The sequence below is a fragment of the Danio rerio genome, chromosome 3 (genome assembly GCF_052040795.2).
Source record: "Danio rerio strain M-AB ecotype USA chromosome 3, GRCz13ab, whole genome shotgun sequence".
Taxonomy (NCBI): domain Eukaryota; kingdom Metazoa; phylum Chordata; class Actinopteri; order Cypriniformes; family Danionidae; genus Danio; species Danio rerio.
The window spans coordinates 9,159,791-9,177,500 of record NC_141023.1 but is presented as its reverse complement, the minus strand read 5'-3'; the positions used below and the strand labels follow the sequence as shown (position 1 = coordinate 9,177,500).

At 39.4% G+C, this 17,710-nt stretch overlaps 1 protein-coding gene across 6 annotated transcripts in view; it reads left to right on the top strand.

Moving 5' to 3' along the window:
* The window catches only part of shisa6a (shisa family member 6a), a 214,865-nt gene that overhangs the window by 181,430 nt on the left and 15,725 nt on the right, over positions 1-17,710 (top strand). For 3 of the 6 annotated variants that reach the window (NM_001442720.1, NM_001442721.1, XM_087241979.1), the window contains exons 6-8: positions 247-309; positions 5,393-5,413; positions 9,757-9,882. In NM_001442720.1, coding sequence (NP_001429649.1) covers positions 247-309; positions 5,393-5,413; positions 9,757-9,882 — 210 coding nt within the window. The remainder of the gene's footprint in view (positions 1-246; positions 310-5,392; positions 5,414-9,756; positions 9,883-17,710) is intronic. The other 3 variants (NM_001442722.1, XM_087241980.1, NM_001442723.1) reach the window with 2 other exon arrangements.

The following is a 17,710-nucleotide window of genomic DNA, read 5'->3' as shown; positions in this document are numbered from 1 at the left end:
CAGACAGACAGATATATAGACAGACAGACAGACAAATATATAGACAGACAGATAGACAGACATATTGACAGACAGACAGACAGATATATAGACAGACAGATAGACAGACATATTGACAGACAGACAGACAGATATATAGACAGACAGACAGACAGATATACAGACAGACAGACAGATTTATTTTGTGGAAAACATTAAACCTCACCATTTTTTCCAATGTTTTCTTTTTTTTTTTTTTTTTTGCAGATAACCATCCGCATGACTACACAAGCCATCTGGATCTCACCGGCTCACACACACCCAAAATAGGTGAGTTTGTTTGTTATGTTTGCTTGGTATTGTTATTTCAGTGCTGCTGAGGGTTCCGTAGCACATGCGGAATTTAGAATGTTTGGAATCTAGAATGTTCGGAATTTAGAATGGAACTTCCGGAATTTCAAATCAGCCACCCTTCTCATTTGAAGCCTTTTTAAGATTTGGAAGCTAAAGCAGAACACAGGGTGCGTCTCAATTAGTACACTTGTTCAGTAGTCAGAGCACTGATCAGGATGCAGCCATTTTAAGTATTGTCTCAATCGCAAAATTTGGTCCCACTTAATATTATAATTTATATATATATATATAATATGTATATATATATGAGCAATATCATATCACACGAGTATCAGTGTGATATGGCTGTATATCGGCACTGGTAGGAGGCGTGCGTTGGCACGAGGCCACAGGCCAACATACAGCTATATCGCACTGCTATTCGTGTGATATTGCGTTTATACAACAGTTTGACGGCATAATTGTGTATATAAAAACAAAATCAAACATGGAGAGTCAAAAAAAAACCCTTTTGTATGAGGAACTACTTTCTTCCTTAGTTTTTTAATTAAATTAATCTTGTTTTTTCTTTTGACGTAAGATTATTTTGCTTACCCCATTGGCAGATTATTTTGCTTGTTTTAAGGAATAACTCACTTAATATTGGCATATTATATCTTAAAACAAGACAATATGTTTTGCTTGTCTAGAAAATTCCTCTTGATTTAGGAAGTTTTAGATTTTTGGACTAGAAACACGACAAAAAGTAAGAAAAGCATTTTTTGCAGTGCAGTTAAGATATTCTAAACTCACCAGTGAAAAGGTTAAACATTTTTCATTGCCAGCAAATCCCGATCAGCCTTGTGTGAAGCGATGTGAGCAGCCCAGAGTTTAATTGATTTTTGACGACGTCTCGATATGATCAGCATCTTCCTCATCCAGATGGTTTGAAGTGTGAAGAAAATGATGTTTACAACATTAGATTGGAGTAATTAGTGGAGCTAGACTTTATCTCCAGAAAAGAGTTTTTTTTGTAATTAGCCTCATCAAATGAGTGTTGATAATCTCCATTACTCCCCGACGCTCCTCAAGATCACAGACGCCTTTCACCAAATATATTCGATTGGGAAGAAAAGCAGCAAAAAAACTGTCTCTTGACAGGAAATTAAAAGCTTAGCCTGTAAATGGGAGGATTGTGTAACAAAACGTTATGCTAATCGCATCTGCACAGTTTGCGGACGTCATTCAAAAGGCACAATCGTAATAATTCTGACGGTATCTCAGCTTCAGCAGATTTGATTTGGTGTGAATGCGCTTTTCAGACTGCAAGCGCACTTCTCTCTCTGTTATTAAATCAACTTTCTTGTGTGTTTGCCGTCAACTGTAGTTTCAATTGCTTTACAGGATGTTAATATCAGCTCGCTTCAATTATAATAATAATGGAAATAATAATAACGGGCCATTCCATGTAAACTCAGCCACAAAATCCTTGGTTAATATTTTTGGCTCATTTTTATGGTGAAAGAAATCCATCAATGAAAAAGAAAATCAAAATATTGAATGACACAGTGATATATAACATATTTTGGGTCATAATTAGCGTGTTTGGTTAAGATTTGGAGCCAAATTCCTGACTGTAAATGACTTTAGAATTCCGGACACATTACATTGTATTTTACACAGAGATTTTTAGGCTTGTTAGTGAAATATGATGACTTTGGTTGGTCAGTGATGGCAGTTAAAAATAAGAAAAAGTATTAATATATATATTGTTTTGTATAAAACTCATACTTATTATATTTAAAAAGACACTCAAAACTAAAAATTTTGTCATCATTTACTCACTCTTTACTTGTTTCAAACCTGTTTGAGATTCAAGAATGCTGCAAACTTGTAACCATTGGCTTGTATAGTATTTGTTTTTCCTACTATGAAAGCAGATGTTTTCAGGTTTTTAACTTTCTTCAAAATATCTTCTTTTATGTTCAACAACAAAAAAATAAAAAAAAATAATAAACCCATAAATGGTTGAAACCACTTGAGTGTCAGCAAAATAAAATTTTAGATAAACTATCCCTTTAGGGAGTAAAAAAAGAAGAAAGTCAAAATATCAATCAACATAATTATTAATGTACTGTATAGTGTATAGACGGGTCAAAACAACGGTTTTCAACCAAGATTCGGAGCTATAAATGACTAGGATTCCAGAAACATTATAATGTTTTTCTACAGAGATTTTTTGGTTTTCTAGTGAAATCAGTGATGGCAGTTCAAAACTGGGGAAAAGTATTTTCTCAGTTTTACAAAAAAAAAAAAAAAAAAAAAAATATATATATATATATATATATATATATATATATATATATATATATATATATATATATATATATATATGCATGTATAAGCGCTGACTGACAGACGCGCTCCATACAATAAACTGATCCCAGATCAGCGTCTGTACGCGCCATTTACAGAGGAGCACAGAGGAGCGGGTGTATGTTTAAACAGAAAAATACACTGAATAATATGTAAACATCTCCGTCCTGCATGTTTTATTGTAAACAGCTTATTTTCTCTTAAATGAGTACAAACCGTTTCTAAAGTAATGGAATCCTTTCATTATAGATCTGGATGATAACTTGTTTGATAACAGAGGTGTCTCTGTAAATGGCGCATACAGAAGCTGATCTGGGATCAGTTTATTGTACGGAGCGCGTCTGTCAGTCAGCGCTTATCCATGCATTCACTGGTTCAGAGGTTGCATATGAAAGGCGACGATCGACGCACACATTTAATGTAAAGAAAGTGGGATAGAATGGTAAAATATGGAAGAATTTCGGCATAAAAGGGAGGGTTTACGTGAGTGAAGTGAACAGGATTTGTTTGTGGAGAAACGGTTTTGCGAGGGAACACAAAACATTTTTTGCGAGGGAATGCAAAACTTTGCTAGAGAACACAAAAACTCCCACCCATTTTTTTTTCACCAAGCCAATTTATTTCTCCTCCACTGCGTCCCTTCCGGGGTTCCGTATAAATTCCTCTTTATTTTTAGTACTTACCGAATGTTTCTTTTGTAATCTTGATTTTCAAGTCTCAGTCTTTAGTAATTTTCACACATGTGACGTCTCAATGTGTGAAATGTTGAATTTTACCCATATTTGATCCAATTTGAGTCATTTTTTTCAAACAAATGATATTTATTTTATATTTTAAAGATGTATTTTTGAAGAATGAAATTTATTTTTATTACAATTAGATAATTACCCTCTACAGTGCAAAAAATGCATTTCTTAGAGCTTTTGTCTTGTTTCGAATCCAACTATCTAAAAAAAACTATTTAAAAAAGGAAGCATTTTTTAGACAAGCAAATATTGTCTTGTTTAAAGGTTCACGAAACCCTCAAGTACTGTTTTTGAGAATTTAACAGAATTGTATGTGTTAAGCATCCATTAGGACAATGTTAGCACCTGTTAGCTTTAATTGTGGGCAAAACTGGACAATTTTGAGCTTTTGTCAGCTAATTTCAGCTTCCGGGTTTAAAATGAATTTTGGGGCGAGATCAAAATTGGCGACGTAGCGCAAAACTGCAAGTGCAAAGATGACGCATCTATTTTGATTATTATTCATAGCAGAGTTTTCTTATCCTATGAGAAGAGCCGGCTTCTTAATTATTCATGACTGCACATGCTTTCTGAAGGCAAGGCAGACCTTTCAGTGCCAAGCTGTGAAATCATATATTGATGACTGTGTGAGACGCGTCCACGGACCCACGGCACACAATATTTAGCCGTTCATGAAGGCCAGTAAGTGTTTGTTTCCATGACCCATAGGGTTTGTTGCATGTTTTTCCCTGCGATCCTGTCAGGGCCAATACAGCAAAGTTGTGTGTGTGCTGCAAGCATTTTTGTCAGGAGAGCAGTACGAGAATTGGAGGATGGCAGACTTTGTCCTTTATCAGTGAAGATTGTAAACATTTAAACACATCGCCGTGCTGCTGTGTTCACCCAAATCCTCCAGATTACCAGCAGGGCTAATGGTTAAAATGGGCAGGGCAAGAGACCTGCTGCACTGAGTCTGCATTCAGCCCCGGGGATTGAGGGAGAAGTCCTCATTTATACTGTTTATATGAACACGATTATTGTTATAATTATAAAAATTGTGGTTGTCTGTATATGAAATTACGAATAACAAATGTAGCAGGGCATTAAATTACTGTTTATATCTTTGCATTAGAACTTTGTAAACTATAAAATCATGCGTCTCCTCACGGTTTGTGTCTCATTTTGTGAACCGACTGACAACGGTTGTTCGCTCCCCTCCTTCCTTCCCTGCTCTGCTGGCCACGCCCACTGCTGCCTCTGATCGCGGGGCTCCACACCCACTATGATGCATCTTTTGAAAAAATTCTGAGGTGGACCTGAACCGGAAGTGGGGGTGTCATGACCCTTAAAAAGTTATTTTGCTAGTTTTAAGGAAAATATATCATATTATTTCTAAAACAAGACATGTTTTGCTTGTCTAGAAAATGCTTCTTGTTTTCAAAACTTTCAGATATTTGAACCAAAAACAAGACAAAAAGTTCAAATAAATTGCATTTTTGCAGTTTATCAAAGGAATTGCGTTGAACATTTGCCACAAATATTGTTTTACCAGATTTGTTTATGTCTGTAGCACAAGAAGTATTATAGATAGCCTCATTTCATTTTAGATTTTATATATTAACAAACATTTATTTTCATTTTTGTCCCTAAAATATATTCAGTCCCAGAGTTATCTGTGGACCTTACTGTGGCTCTCATATTTTCGACCAATTTTGAATCACTTTGCATGCATTAGCTAATACTTAAATTTGGCAATTTCGACAATCCATTTTTCAGTAAATAATTATCTGTAACATAAATAGATTTGCTTTCATTATGTTTTTCTTTCTTTAAGGGGAAAAAAACATTTTAAATCAAACATTTAAGCCGTGGATGCTTTTGAATCGTGACATGAAATAACTTTGAGGTCGTAAATTAAAATCATGCACAGAAAAATAAATAAAGTTACTGATTTTGTCTTTCTCACTTGGGTTTGTTAGGCCACCGAATAGAGCACTACGGTAAGCAGTACGCATGTCTGACATGTGTATCTTTTTCTCTTTTCCTCGTTGTATGTGAATGTATAAGGTTGACCCTGTATTTGGTGTGTATGTATGTATGGTATATCTGTGTGGTTTCTCTGTGCCTCTCTGGAAATATGTGTGCTTATGTGATGTTGTACATGCAAATCCAGAAACTATGGTGGTCTAGAGAGCTCAATACACTGCAACTTAAAGGGACAGTTCACCCAAAAATGCAGATTGACTCACAATTTACGCACCCAACACAAAAAGAAGATGTTTTGAAGCTGAAATCCTGAAAAAAACATTGTGCATTTCTGAGCGTGCCTCACACAGGTGAGTGGGCTTGACAAACCACCCATAGAAACACCCTACTCTCCAACTCCATCTTACAAGGACTCAGTGAGTAACTAGAAATGTAAAGCTCGTAGACAAACTTCATGGTGGCTAGAGTAAGCTTCACCTGAAAGTCTGAAAAAGCTTTAGGTTGGAGGGTGACATTCTGGGAGTTTTCCGGGAGAAAGAACAAAACAGGAGATGGGTCTGAAATGTGGGAGACTCCCGGGGAAATAGAAGTGTTGACAGGTATGGTTCTGAATGGTTGCTAAGGCGTTGCTAGGGTGCTCTGAGTGCTTGCTAAGGTATTGCAAAGACGTTGCTATAGGGTTTTGACTGGTTGTTAAGGTGTTGCTAGGCGGTTGCTAGGATGCTTTATGTGGTTGCGAAGATGTTGCTATGTGGTTGCAAGGGTGTTCTGAGTGCTTGCTAAGGCATTTCTAAGTGGTTGCTAAGGTGTTGCTAGGTGGTTGCTGAGGTGTTGCTAGGCGGTTGCTAAGATGTTGCTAGGCCATTGCTAAGGTGTTGCTTAGTGGTTGCTAGGGTGTTCTGAGTGGTTGCTAGGCAGCTGCTAGGGCATTGTTATGTGGTTGCTAAGGAGTTGCTAAGCGATTGCTAAGGCATTGTTAGGCGGTTGCTAAGGCGGTGCTAGGTGGTTGCTAAAGAGTTGCTAGGTGGCTGCTAAGGCATTGCCTAATGGTTGCTGAGGTGTTCTATGTGGTTGTAAATGTGTTCTATGTGATTACTAAGGTGTTGCTAGGTGGTTAAGGCATTGCTAGGTGGTTGCTTAGGTGTTGCTAGGTGGTTGCTAGGGTGTTGCTAGGCAGTTGCTAAGGTGTTGCTAGGCAGTTGCTATGATGTTGCTAGGTGGTTGCTAAGGTGATCTGAGTAGTTGTTAGGCAGTTGCTAACATAAATTAGCATGATTCTATATTATTAGCATGTTGTTAGCATGTTTCTAGCAAAAACTAGCATGTTGTTAGCACAGTTCTTTTATGAATTAGCAGGTTGCTAGCATGTTTCTAGTATAAACTAGCATGTTGTTAGCATAAATTTAGTATGAATTACCACATTACTAGTATGTTTCTAGAATGAATTAGCATGATGCTAGTAAGATTAGTATGTTGGTTATAATGTTTTTAGTATTGATTGGTCTATGTTTAGTTTGTTTCTAGAATGATAAGTATTGTAGTATGTTTGTTAGTATATTTATAGTATAAATTAGCATGTTTGCTAGTATGAATCAGTATATTGTTATCATGGATTGTTATGCTGTCAGTATGTCCAATGTAAAGTCAATGTTTTTACAATGGAGGTCTATGGGACCGTTGTTAAGGTGCCATAAGTGGTTGCTAGGGTGTGGCTAGTAAGTTGAAAGGTCATCAGGGATTGGCAGATTGGTAGTCTGGGTTAAATAAGTGTAACCTTAAGTCTGTATGACAGTCTGGTGGAAAGCTGTGAGGTCATAAAGTTTGGTCCAATGTTAAGTCAATGGGACTTTTCCGAATTTTCCGGGCCAGTTTTCCGAAAACTGTAAGTCGGATCAGTTGGAAAAGATATAGCAACTTAATTCAATATAGTTTGGAGGTTTGGAGTTAGTTTGGAGGTTGTAGTATGAACAGTCTAGGACTAGATGCGTTCTTAATCTAAGAAGAAGAAGAAGACGAAAGAAGAAGAATAAATAAATGTAGTATAACAGTCTGTTGGCTTTTTTTAAAACAGTGTGGTTAGTTAGATGACCGCTCCTGTGTGTTAGTTATGTATAGGTTTAAATAACTCTAATGTCCAGTGTTGTGTTCATATTTATGATAGTGTTTATTTATGAAGACATCCTGCAAGACATTACAATTTTCTCCACTGTATCTACACTTGTAGCGGAATGCTCAATACAGCTCAACTTGACTTGCCTTGACTTGATTTGATTTAAAGATTAGTGAAAATAATTTAGCAATGCTTCATTAATGATGTCAAAATAAATTGAAGATAGGCATAATATTGAAAAAAAATCATTCAGACCATTTTAGTAGGCTGATGATGGAAATGACAACATAATAGAAATATAATGTGCAGTGCATTAAGCTCTCTCGTTCACCATAAGAAACACATGACATTGGAAATGGTTCACAGATCTCAGTCCTGGTACTTAATAATCTCATGAGCACACGGATAATATGAGGGAAGGACATTCCTGACAAGTGTTTTACTGGGTGAACAGCTGCCGGACTAACACTCATATTCATTAAGCAACTTCTTCAATACACATTGTACACACACACACACACACACACGCACACACACACACACACACACACACACACACACGCACACACACTTACACTATATACACACAGATGCATACACACAGTATACACAAACAGTACACAAACACAGTATATTCACACAGTACACAGACACAGTATATGCACATACATACACAGAACACACACACATACAGTTTACAACAACACAAACAGTATAAATACACAACATACACACATGCACCCACACACAGTTTATGTATACACACAGAAACACACAGTATATACACACACATACACATTGTACATATACACAAACACACACAATACACACAAAAACACAAACACACAGTATATGCACACAGTAAATACACACACATACACGGAATTTACACAGAAACACACAGTATATACAAACATACACAGTGTACATACTCAAACACACACACACACACACACACACACACACACACACACACACACACACACACACACACAGTATATGCACACAGTAAATACACAAACATACACAGTATTTACACAGAAACACAATATATACACACATATACACAAACATACACAAACACACACACACACACACACACATACAAACACACAGTATATGCACACAATAAATACACAAACATACATGGTATTAACACAGAGACAGACAATATATACACACACATACACAGTGCACATACACAAACACACACAGTACACACACACAGTGTGTGCACACAGTAAACACACACACATAAATGGTATTCACACAGAGACACACAATATATACACACACATACACAGTGCACATACACAAACACACAGTACACACACACACACAGTGTGTGCAAACAGTAAACACACACACATATATGGTATTCACACAGAGACACACAATATATACACACAAATACACAGTGCACATACACAAACACACAGTACACACACACAGTGTGTGCACACAGTAAACACACACACATGCATGGTATTCACACAGAGACACACAATATATACACACACATACACAGTGCACATACACAAACACACACAGTACACACACACAATGTGTGCACACAGTAAACACACACACATACATGGTATTCACACAGAGACACACAATATATACACAAACACACACAGTATATGCACACATACACTGACACAGTATATCAACACACAGACACAGAGTATACACAAAAACACACATTTGCACACGCACACAGTATATGCCGACATATACACACACGGTAAACATTAGATTGCAGCAAATACACACATTACTGTATATGCACACACCTACACTGTACACACACACAACCACACACAGTATATAAACACACATATTATACACACACAAGTGCACAGTATACACACATATGCAGACAGTACACACAAAGTATTGTACTGTATATACACACATACACACAGGCACACACTGTATGCACACAAACACAGAAAGTACACACACACACACACACAGTATATGCACACACATACACAGTACACACACACACACATATGCACACATACCCACACATACAGTACACACACACAGTCTTGTACTGTATATGCACATACACACATACACATAGTAAACACACACAGACAGACACACACATTATGCATACACACATGAAGTATACACGCACGGACACCCACTGAGCCGGAGCTGTCTTCTCTTGTACGGGATGTGTTTCATTTCTCTGCCTGTTTTTTTTTTTTTTTTTTTTTGGTTTCCACCCCACAGAGAAGCCGAGAATGAACAATATCCTGACGTCTCAGACGGAGCCGTATGACCTGTCCTTCTCCCGCTCCTTCCAGAACCTCACACACCTCCCGCCGTCATACGAGATGGCCATGAAAGCAGACTTAGGTGAACAATCAACACTCCATTTACTCTGTGTGTGTGTGTGTGTGTGTGTGTGTGTGTGTGTGTGTGTGTGTGTGTGTGTGAGAGGGAGAGATGTTTTCACACATGTACATGCAGAATTATAAAGAAAAATGTTACAAGAACAAAAAAATTTATTCATATTATGGGTGTTTTATGAAGCTAGATAAATCTTAAAAATAGATTGAGCCCTGAGCTCAGAATATCCTTGAGCCCGGGGCTCCCTCCCATTTGAAGGGCGAGAGGGGAGTTTGAGCTCATGTAGGTCTGGAGAACCCTCCTGCTTGTGAACGTGCTGAGATATAGCTGGCTAAAAGTTTGTCTTAAGATGCTACTTGGGGGTAGTCAATTTGGGAGTTGAAGGAAATCTTGGGAAAACCAACACGAGCACAGGGAGAACATGCAAATTGGCACAGTAATGCCAACCGGCCTGGTGAGGGACCAAACCAGCAGTGTTCTTGCTGTAAGGCAACAGTGCTAACCAATGGGCTGCCGTGCCGCCTTATCAGGAAAAGAGGAGGAGTAGGGGTAGAATGGGGGATTCTTCAAGACGAAGATGACTGGAGTGATTGATAATAAGGTGTATTTGACATGCTGTCCGGGGAGCTCAGAATATCCTCAAGCCCAGGGCACCCTCCCATTTGAAGGGCAAGAGGGGAGTTTGAGCTCAGGTAGGTCTCGAGAGCACTTTGCTTGAGAAAATGCTGAGATATAGCTGGCTAAGAGTTTGTCTTAAGATGCTACTTTGGAGTTGTAAATTTACCTATGGTGTATGTCTTTGGACAATGGGAGGAGACCGGGGAAGCTGGGGAAAACCCATGCGAGAATGGAAAGAACATGCAAATTTGCACAAAAACGCCAACCGGCATGGTGAGGGACCGAGCCTTGCTGTAAGGCAACAGTGCTGCCCTATCAGGAGAAGGGGAGGAGTAGGGGTGGATGGAGGGGAATCTTCAAGACGAAGATGACTGGAGTAGAAAACTCTGGTTATTTATAGTGAGTCAGTATTAATCTCATTAGTGCAATACATGGAGCTGATGCGAAACCAGCCGTGTTCAATCATAAGCATGTGACCCTCTCGAAATTAGTTTATAAATAAACCACACTTCAAGAGTTCACACTTAGCTGATGATTGTCAGATGATGATTGATAATAAAGCGTATTTGTCATGCTGTCCTGGGAGAGAGCCCTGAGCTCAAAATATCCTCGAGCCTGGGGCTCCCTCCCTCCCGTTTGAAAGTCGAGAGGGACGTTTGAGGTCAGGTACGTCTCGAGAACTCCCAAAAATGCTTTTAGCTTGAGACAGCAGCCGCGTATTGAAGAACCCCCAAAAGGCAAAGATCATTATTATATACGGCTGCTGGATATAAAATTGAAATATGGAGAAGGAAAGCTGGAGCGAAGTTGAAGTTGTTCTTGAGAGAGTCTGAGTATGGGCTTGGGAGAGGCTGTGATTGACTCCATGGTAGTCTGACTCGGGGGAGTCTCCTGAAGGGAGTCAGGGTAGATTTTGGGTGGTGAGGACTCCTGCGGGAGAGGGGGTGACGTAGGTAGAGGGGGGGGGGGGTTATGACTCCTGTGGGAGCTGAACTCGGGGAGACTTTGTGGGAGTCAGAGCTTAGGGAATGATGGCCTACGCGGAAGAAAGAAACAGTGGTACAGGAACTCAATGCTAGAAAAAAAAGAGGACATAGCGAAGAAACACGATGCTGAAAAAAAGAAAAGTAGCGGAGGAACTCAACGCTGGAAGAAGTGGAGAGTTAGAGGTAGGTGGAGGAGGAGAGCTGGAAGAGGGAGGGGGTGGAGGAAAGAGCGGAAGCATTCGACGCTGGAAGGAAGGGAAGGAGATGCTGAGAAACTCAATGCTAGGAGAGAGAGAACAGGAGATGCAGAGAAACTCAACGCTAGGAAAAAACAGAAAGGTATTTATTGGCCGAGGCGGGGGGGTTTGGTGCAGTGATTGACTCCGGGGAAGTCGGAGCTCAAGGGGCAACTCCTTGGGAGTTAGAGCTGTAGAGTGGGTCTCCTGCGGGAGTCTGGGAAAGAAAGGGCCGGTGGAGAGGTGGACTAAGCGGGACTCCTGGGGAGTTGGAGCTCGGGGAGACTGCAGGGGAGTCAGAGCTTGGGGAGTGATGGCCTGAGCAGGTAAAAGAAAAGAGTAGCAGAGGAACTCGACGCTAGAAAAAAAGGGGAAGTAGCAGAGCAACTCGACGTTTAAAAAAGAAATGTAGCGGAGCAACTCGACGCTGGAAGAAGTGGGGAGTTAGATGTAGGAGGGGGAGAGGAGCTGGAAGCGGGAGGGGGAGGAGGAAAGAGTGGAAGCATTCAACGCTGGAAGGAAGGGAAGGAGATGCGGAGAAACTCAATGTTAGAAAGGGGAGGAAAAGAGATGCGGAGAAACTCAACACAGGAAGGAAGCAAAATATTTTCTTATATACCTCACTAGTGGCCTGGGAGGGGCGGTCAAATTCGCAAATTTAAATTTGTCATTTCAAATTCGTAAATTCAAAGCACGATTCAGAAATACAAAAATACAATTAGTAAATTCAAAACACAATTCATAAATACACAAATTGAATTTGTAAATTCAAAACTTAATTCATTAATGTAAAAATCCAATTCATAAATTTTACCATAATTTTTAAATTCAAAACAGGATTCTTAAATACACAAATCCAATCATAAATTCAAAATGCAATTCAAAATACACAAATCTATGTGAGTTATCAAATACTGAATATATTATTGTTGTATCCTGAACATTTTGAACAAATTAATGAGAGAATAATGGCACACCACAATAATTGACTCTGAATATATATGATTTTTAATGACAAAATGTCCTTAAATACACACACAAACATTATTTTTAGAGATAACTTGGTATAATTTGTTTCATTCAAGTTTTCGTTTATAAACAATAATAGAAGATTTATCTTGTATTAACGTCTAGTATCTTCCATATACAGTTCTCAGCATATATGAGTACACCCCTCACAAATCTCTCTTTTAAATTCCAATTTTCTTTAGAAAGTTTACAAGTTTATATTTGTGCATATACCAAATTATATTTGTGAATTATATAAATCATTATATTTGTGCATTAGCAGGCAGCTAACTCTGCAAATCTCACATGGCCACCCACTGAAGCACCAAAATGTATTGCCTTTATTCACTGAGAAACAGATAAAGATTATGTGCACTGTACGTATCTACACTAACAATGCCTTTTTATGCTCTCTTTACCATATTTTTGGCCATATAGTTGCAGCCTCAGTGAGCATAAACATTAAATAAATCTTTCTGACCCCAAACTTTTTAACTATACCACAATGGGTTGTAGGTTTCAACCCCCAGTAGTTTGTTTCTTAATTTAGTAAGTTTGTGATCTCCTGTCAGTCGGGTGACCTTGCGGAGGACGCTCGTCTCCACAGGGACTGAACCTATAATAAATGCACTGCGTATAAAAGCACCTGCTAGATGAAAACTAACCGGCGGAGCAGCTGGAAGACACTTTCATTAAACGCAAAGGGCAGGAGAAATTAAACATTAAAGTATTGACATGCTGCATTAACATAGTCCAGAGCCATTATGATTAGGTGGACGACACTAAACGGCCAGTGAATCAATGACATTCAAAACCGCATCCAGAAAATTAAATCACTGAACTGAAAAGATTTATGCATTCTGGGTGAAGTGTGAACTGACACTGATCACATCACATTTGCCAAGACTCTAGATGAGTTAACTCAATTTGCTGTTATTTATACAATGCTTTACACCGTGTAAATTGATTTAAAGCAAGAGAATTATATTATATTACAGGAATCAATGATGCGCTGTAAAAAGTGAATAGTTACTTTCCTTAAAAAGTGAATAAACCCGGTGTAACTTGTTTCTGTTAAGTTGACTTAACTTAATTCTCATTATAGTGCACATACACTAACCGGCCATTTTATTAGGTACACCTTTATAACTGCTTGATTACGCAAATTTCTCCTCAGCCAAGAACATGGCAGCAACTTAATGCATTTAGGCATGTAGACATGGTCAAGACAATCTGCTGCAGTTTAAACTGAGCATCAGAATGGGGAAAAATTATGATTTAAGTGACTCTGAACGTGGCATGGTTGTTGGTGCCAGACGGGCTGGTCTGAGTATTTCAGACACTGCTAATCTACTGGGATTTTCACGCACAACCATCTCTAGGGTTTACAGAGAATAGTCTGAACAAGAGAAAATGTACAGTGAGCGGCAGTTCTGTGGGCGCAAATGCCTTGTTGATGCCAAAGGTCAGAGGAGAATGGCCAGACTGGATAGAAAGACAACAATAACTCAAATAACTCGTTACAACCGAGGTGTGCAGAATAGCATCTCTAAACACTAGGGGTGTAACGATTTATCGTTGTACGATTAATTGCGATGCAAAAATGTCACAATATGCATCGTGGCGTTATGACGATTTGATTACGATATGGGGTCCGTTTTCTCTTATTAGTTGAGCTGTTTGCTCGTGAGCTACGTTCCACCTGCTGTCGCACGTGAGTTCAGTTGCAGCAGCAGTAATGTTAGCAGACCAAGATGAGTGGAGCTAAAATAGAGGATGGCCCATCCTCTCAAAATCAGACGTCTGGCAACATTTCGGTTGTACAGTCATTGCTTTAGACTCGTCCGCTTTTTGACACGCATACTGGGTCAAACATAGCCTAAGTTTTAAAGTCTTCACAGTGATTTACATACTTTGCACAGCGACAGGGATACCTCCTAATGGTGTTGAAAGAGTCACATACTGTATTTATAAGGTACAACTCACCCTAAAATATCATTCTGTCTTCATATAATGTTACCGCCGCAAAATCACACATGACGTGAGCTGACCGTGAGCTGTTACTACAGAGGGCGGACTTATAGACGCGCGCATATGGCAAGCCATTTTAGCATTTAAACCTTTGTTCTGACTATCCATAAATATATTTAGAGAAATCTCTCATTATATTTTGACTAGTCATAATTATAATTCGACTAGTCAGAAGGACAATTAGAGATATCTGCAATTACAATTGTACTAGTACGAAATCAGATTGGAGATATCTGCAAATATATTATGACTAGTCATATTCCTCCATTGACTTCCATTAAAAAATATTTGCAGATATCTCTAAATGAGTTTTGACTAGTCACAATTGTAATTAGAGATATCTCTAAATGAATTTAATTAAATATGAATTAAATACCTGGAAATGTGGATTTTTTTTTTGCACACACAAAAAACACAAGTGACCAAGCAAAGCCTTAAGCTCTTACTGTTAAATTCAATTGAATAGAAAGCTTTTTTTTTTTGCACCTTTACATAAATTGTTCCTTAATTTTGTCTCTGTCATTTCAATAATATTTTAAAGAACATTTACATTTACATTTAGTCATTTAGCAGACGCTTTTATCCAAAGCGACTTACAAATGAGGACAAGGAAGCAATTTACACAACCAAGAGCAACAATGAATAAGTACTAAAGGCAAGTTTCAGGTCTGTAAAGTCTAAGAAGGGAAGTGTTAGTAGTTTTTTTTTTTTTTTTTTTTTTTTTTTTTTTTTTTGTACAATTAGTGTGATATTCAAAGAGGCAATTGCAGCTTAGGAAGTGAAGTGGAGACTAAATAGTTGAGTTTTTAGTCGTTTCTTGAAAATAGCGAGTGACTCTGCTGTTCTGATGCAGTTAGGGAGTTCATTCCACCAACTGGGCAGATTGAGCGTGAGCGTTCGCGAAAGTGATTTTTTCCCTCTTTGGGATGGAACCACGAGGCGACGTTCATTCACAGAACGCAAGTTTCTGGAGGGCACATAGATCTGCAGAAGTGAGTGCAGATAAGAAGGTGCTAGGCCAGAAGTCACTTTGTAGGCAAACATCAGAGTTTTGAATTTGATGCGAGCAGCAACTGGCAGCCAGTGCAAACGGACTAGCAGTGGAGTGACATGTGCTCGTTTAGGTTCATTGAAGACAACTCGTGCTGCTGCATTCTGGAGCAGTTGAAGAGGCTTGATAGAGTTAGCTGGAAGCCCAGCTAGTAGAGAGTTGCAGTAATCCAGTTTGGAGAGAACAAGAGCTTGAACAAGGAGTTGAGCTGCATGTTCAGATAAGAAGGGTCGGATCTTTCTGATGTTATAGAGTGCAAATCTGCACGATCGAGCAGTTCTAGAAATGTGGTCAGAGAAGTTTAGTTGGTCATCAATCGTTACTCCAAGGCTTTTCACCATTTTGGATGCAGTAATGGTTGCCCCATCCATCTGGATTGAAAAGTTATGGTGTAGAGTCGGGTTGGCAGAAACTACAAGCATTTCCGTTTTTGCGAGGTTCAGCTGAAGATGATGATCTTTCATCCAGTGTGAAATATCCAACAGGCAGGCTGAGATTCGAGCTGGAACCGAGGGATCATCAGGATGAAAAGAGAGGTATAGCTGGGTGTCATCAGCATAGCAGTGGTAGGAGAATCCATGTCTCTGGATGACTGGTCCTAGAGATGATGTGTAGATGGAGAAGAGAAGTGGCCCAAGAACAGAGCCTTGAGGTACCCCAGTGTTTAGATGCTGTAGGTTGGACACCTCTCCCCTCCAAGACACCCTGAATGACCTGTCAGAGAGGTAGGATCTAAACCATTGTATAACAGTGCCCGCAACGCCCAGTGACTCAAGCGTAGATAGCAGGATCTGGTGGTTGACAGTGTCAAAAGCAGCTGACAAGTCCAGCAAAATGAGGACTGATGATTTAGAGTCTGCTTTAGCCAGTCTGAGATCCTCCACGACCGAGAGCAGGGCAGTCTCAGTTGAGTGGCCTTTCTTAAAGCCGGATTGCTTGTTGTCCATGAGATTGTTTTGAGTAAGAAAGTCCAGGACTTGATTGAACACTACTTTCTCCAGAATCTTGGCCATGAATGGAAGCAGGGATACTGGTCTGTAGTTTTCAAGTAGCGTATGGTCCAGGTTGGGTTTCTTTAGCAGTGGGGTTACCCTAGCCTGCTTAAATGTAGTGGGGAATAAACCAGAGTCAAGAGATGTGTTAATTATGTGAGTCAGTGTTGGTATGACTGCAGGAGAGATGGCTTGCAAGAGATGAGAGGGAATGGGATCGAGTGGACAGGTGGTTGCATGGCTAGATAGCACAAGTTTGGACACCTCAGACTCAGAGAGCTGAGAAAAGGAGGTGAGTGTGTGTGGTGTTGGTGTTGTATCTTGCGTGTTTGTTGTAGGTGCAGCAAATTGAGCACTGATTTTTGCAGTTTTGGTGCAGAAGAATGTAGCAAAGTCATCAGTAGTAAGTGTGGAGGATGCGGGTGGAGGAGGAGGATAGAGGAGGGAGGAAAATGTTTTAAAAAGTAGGCGAGGATTAGTGGCATTGTTGATTTTCAGACGGTAATACGTCTGCTTTGCAGAAGTAACCTCAGCTGAGAAAGAGGACAGAAGAGTTTGGTATGTTAAGAGGTGTGCAGGATTTTTAGTTTTCCGCCAAATTCTCTCTGCAGCCCGAAGTTTTGAGCGATGCTCACGGAGAGCATCCGAGAGCCAGGGTGCAGGAGGACATAATCGGTCTAGACATGATGCTAGTGTGGAGCAGAGTGTATTAGTGGCACTGTTCGAATCAAGTGCAGTGAGTTTGCGAGATGGAGGAAGAGAGTCTGAAACAATGGTGGATAGTCTATTGGGTGAGAGAGATCGTAGGTTTCTGCGAAAGGTAACCAGTGTTGGAGTGTGTGGCGGCTCAGGAGTAATGTGGATGTTGAGAGACAGAAGGAAATGATCAGATATTTGTAGTGGAGTTACTAT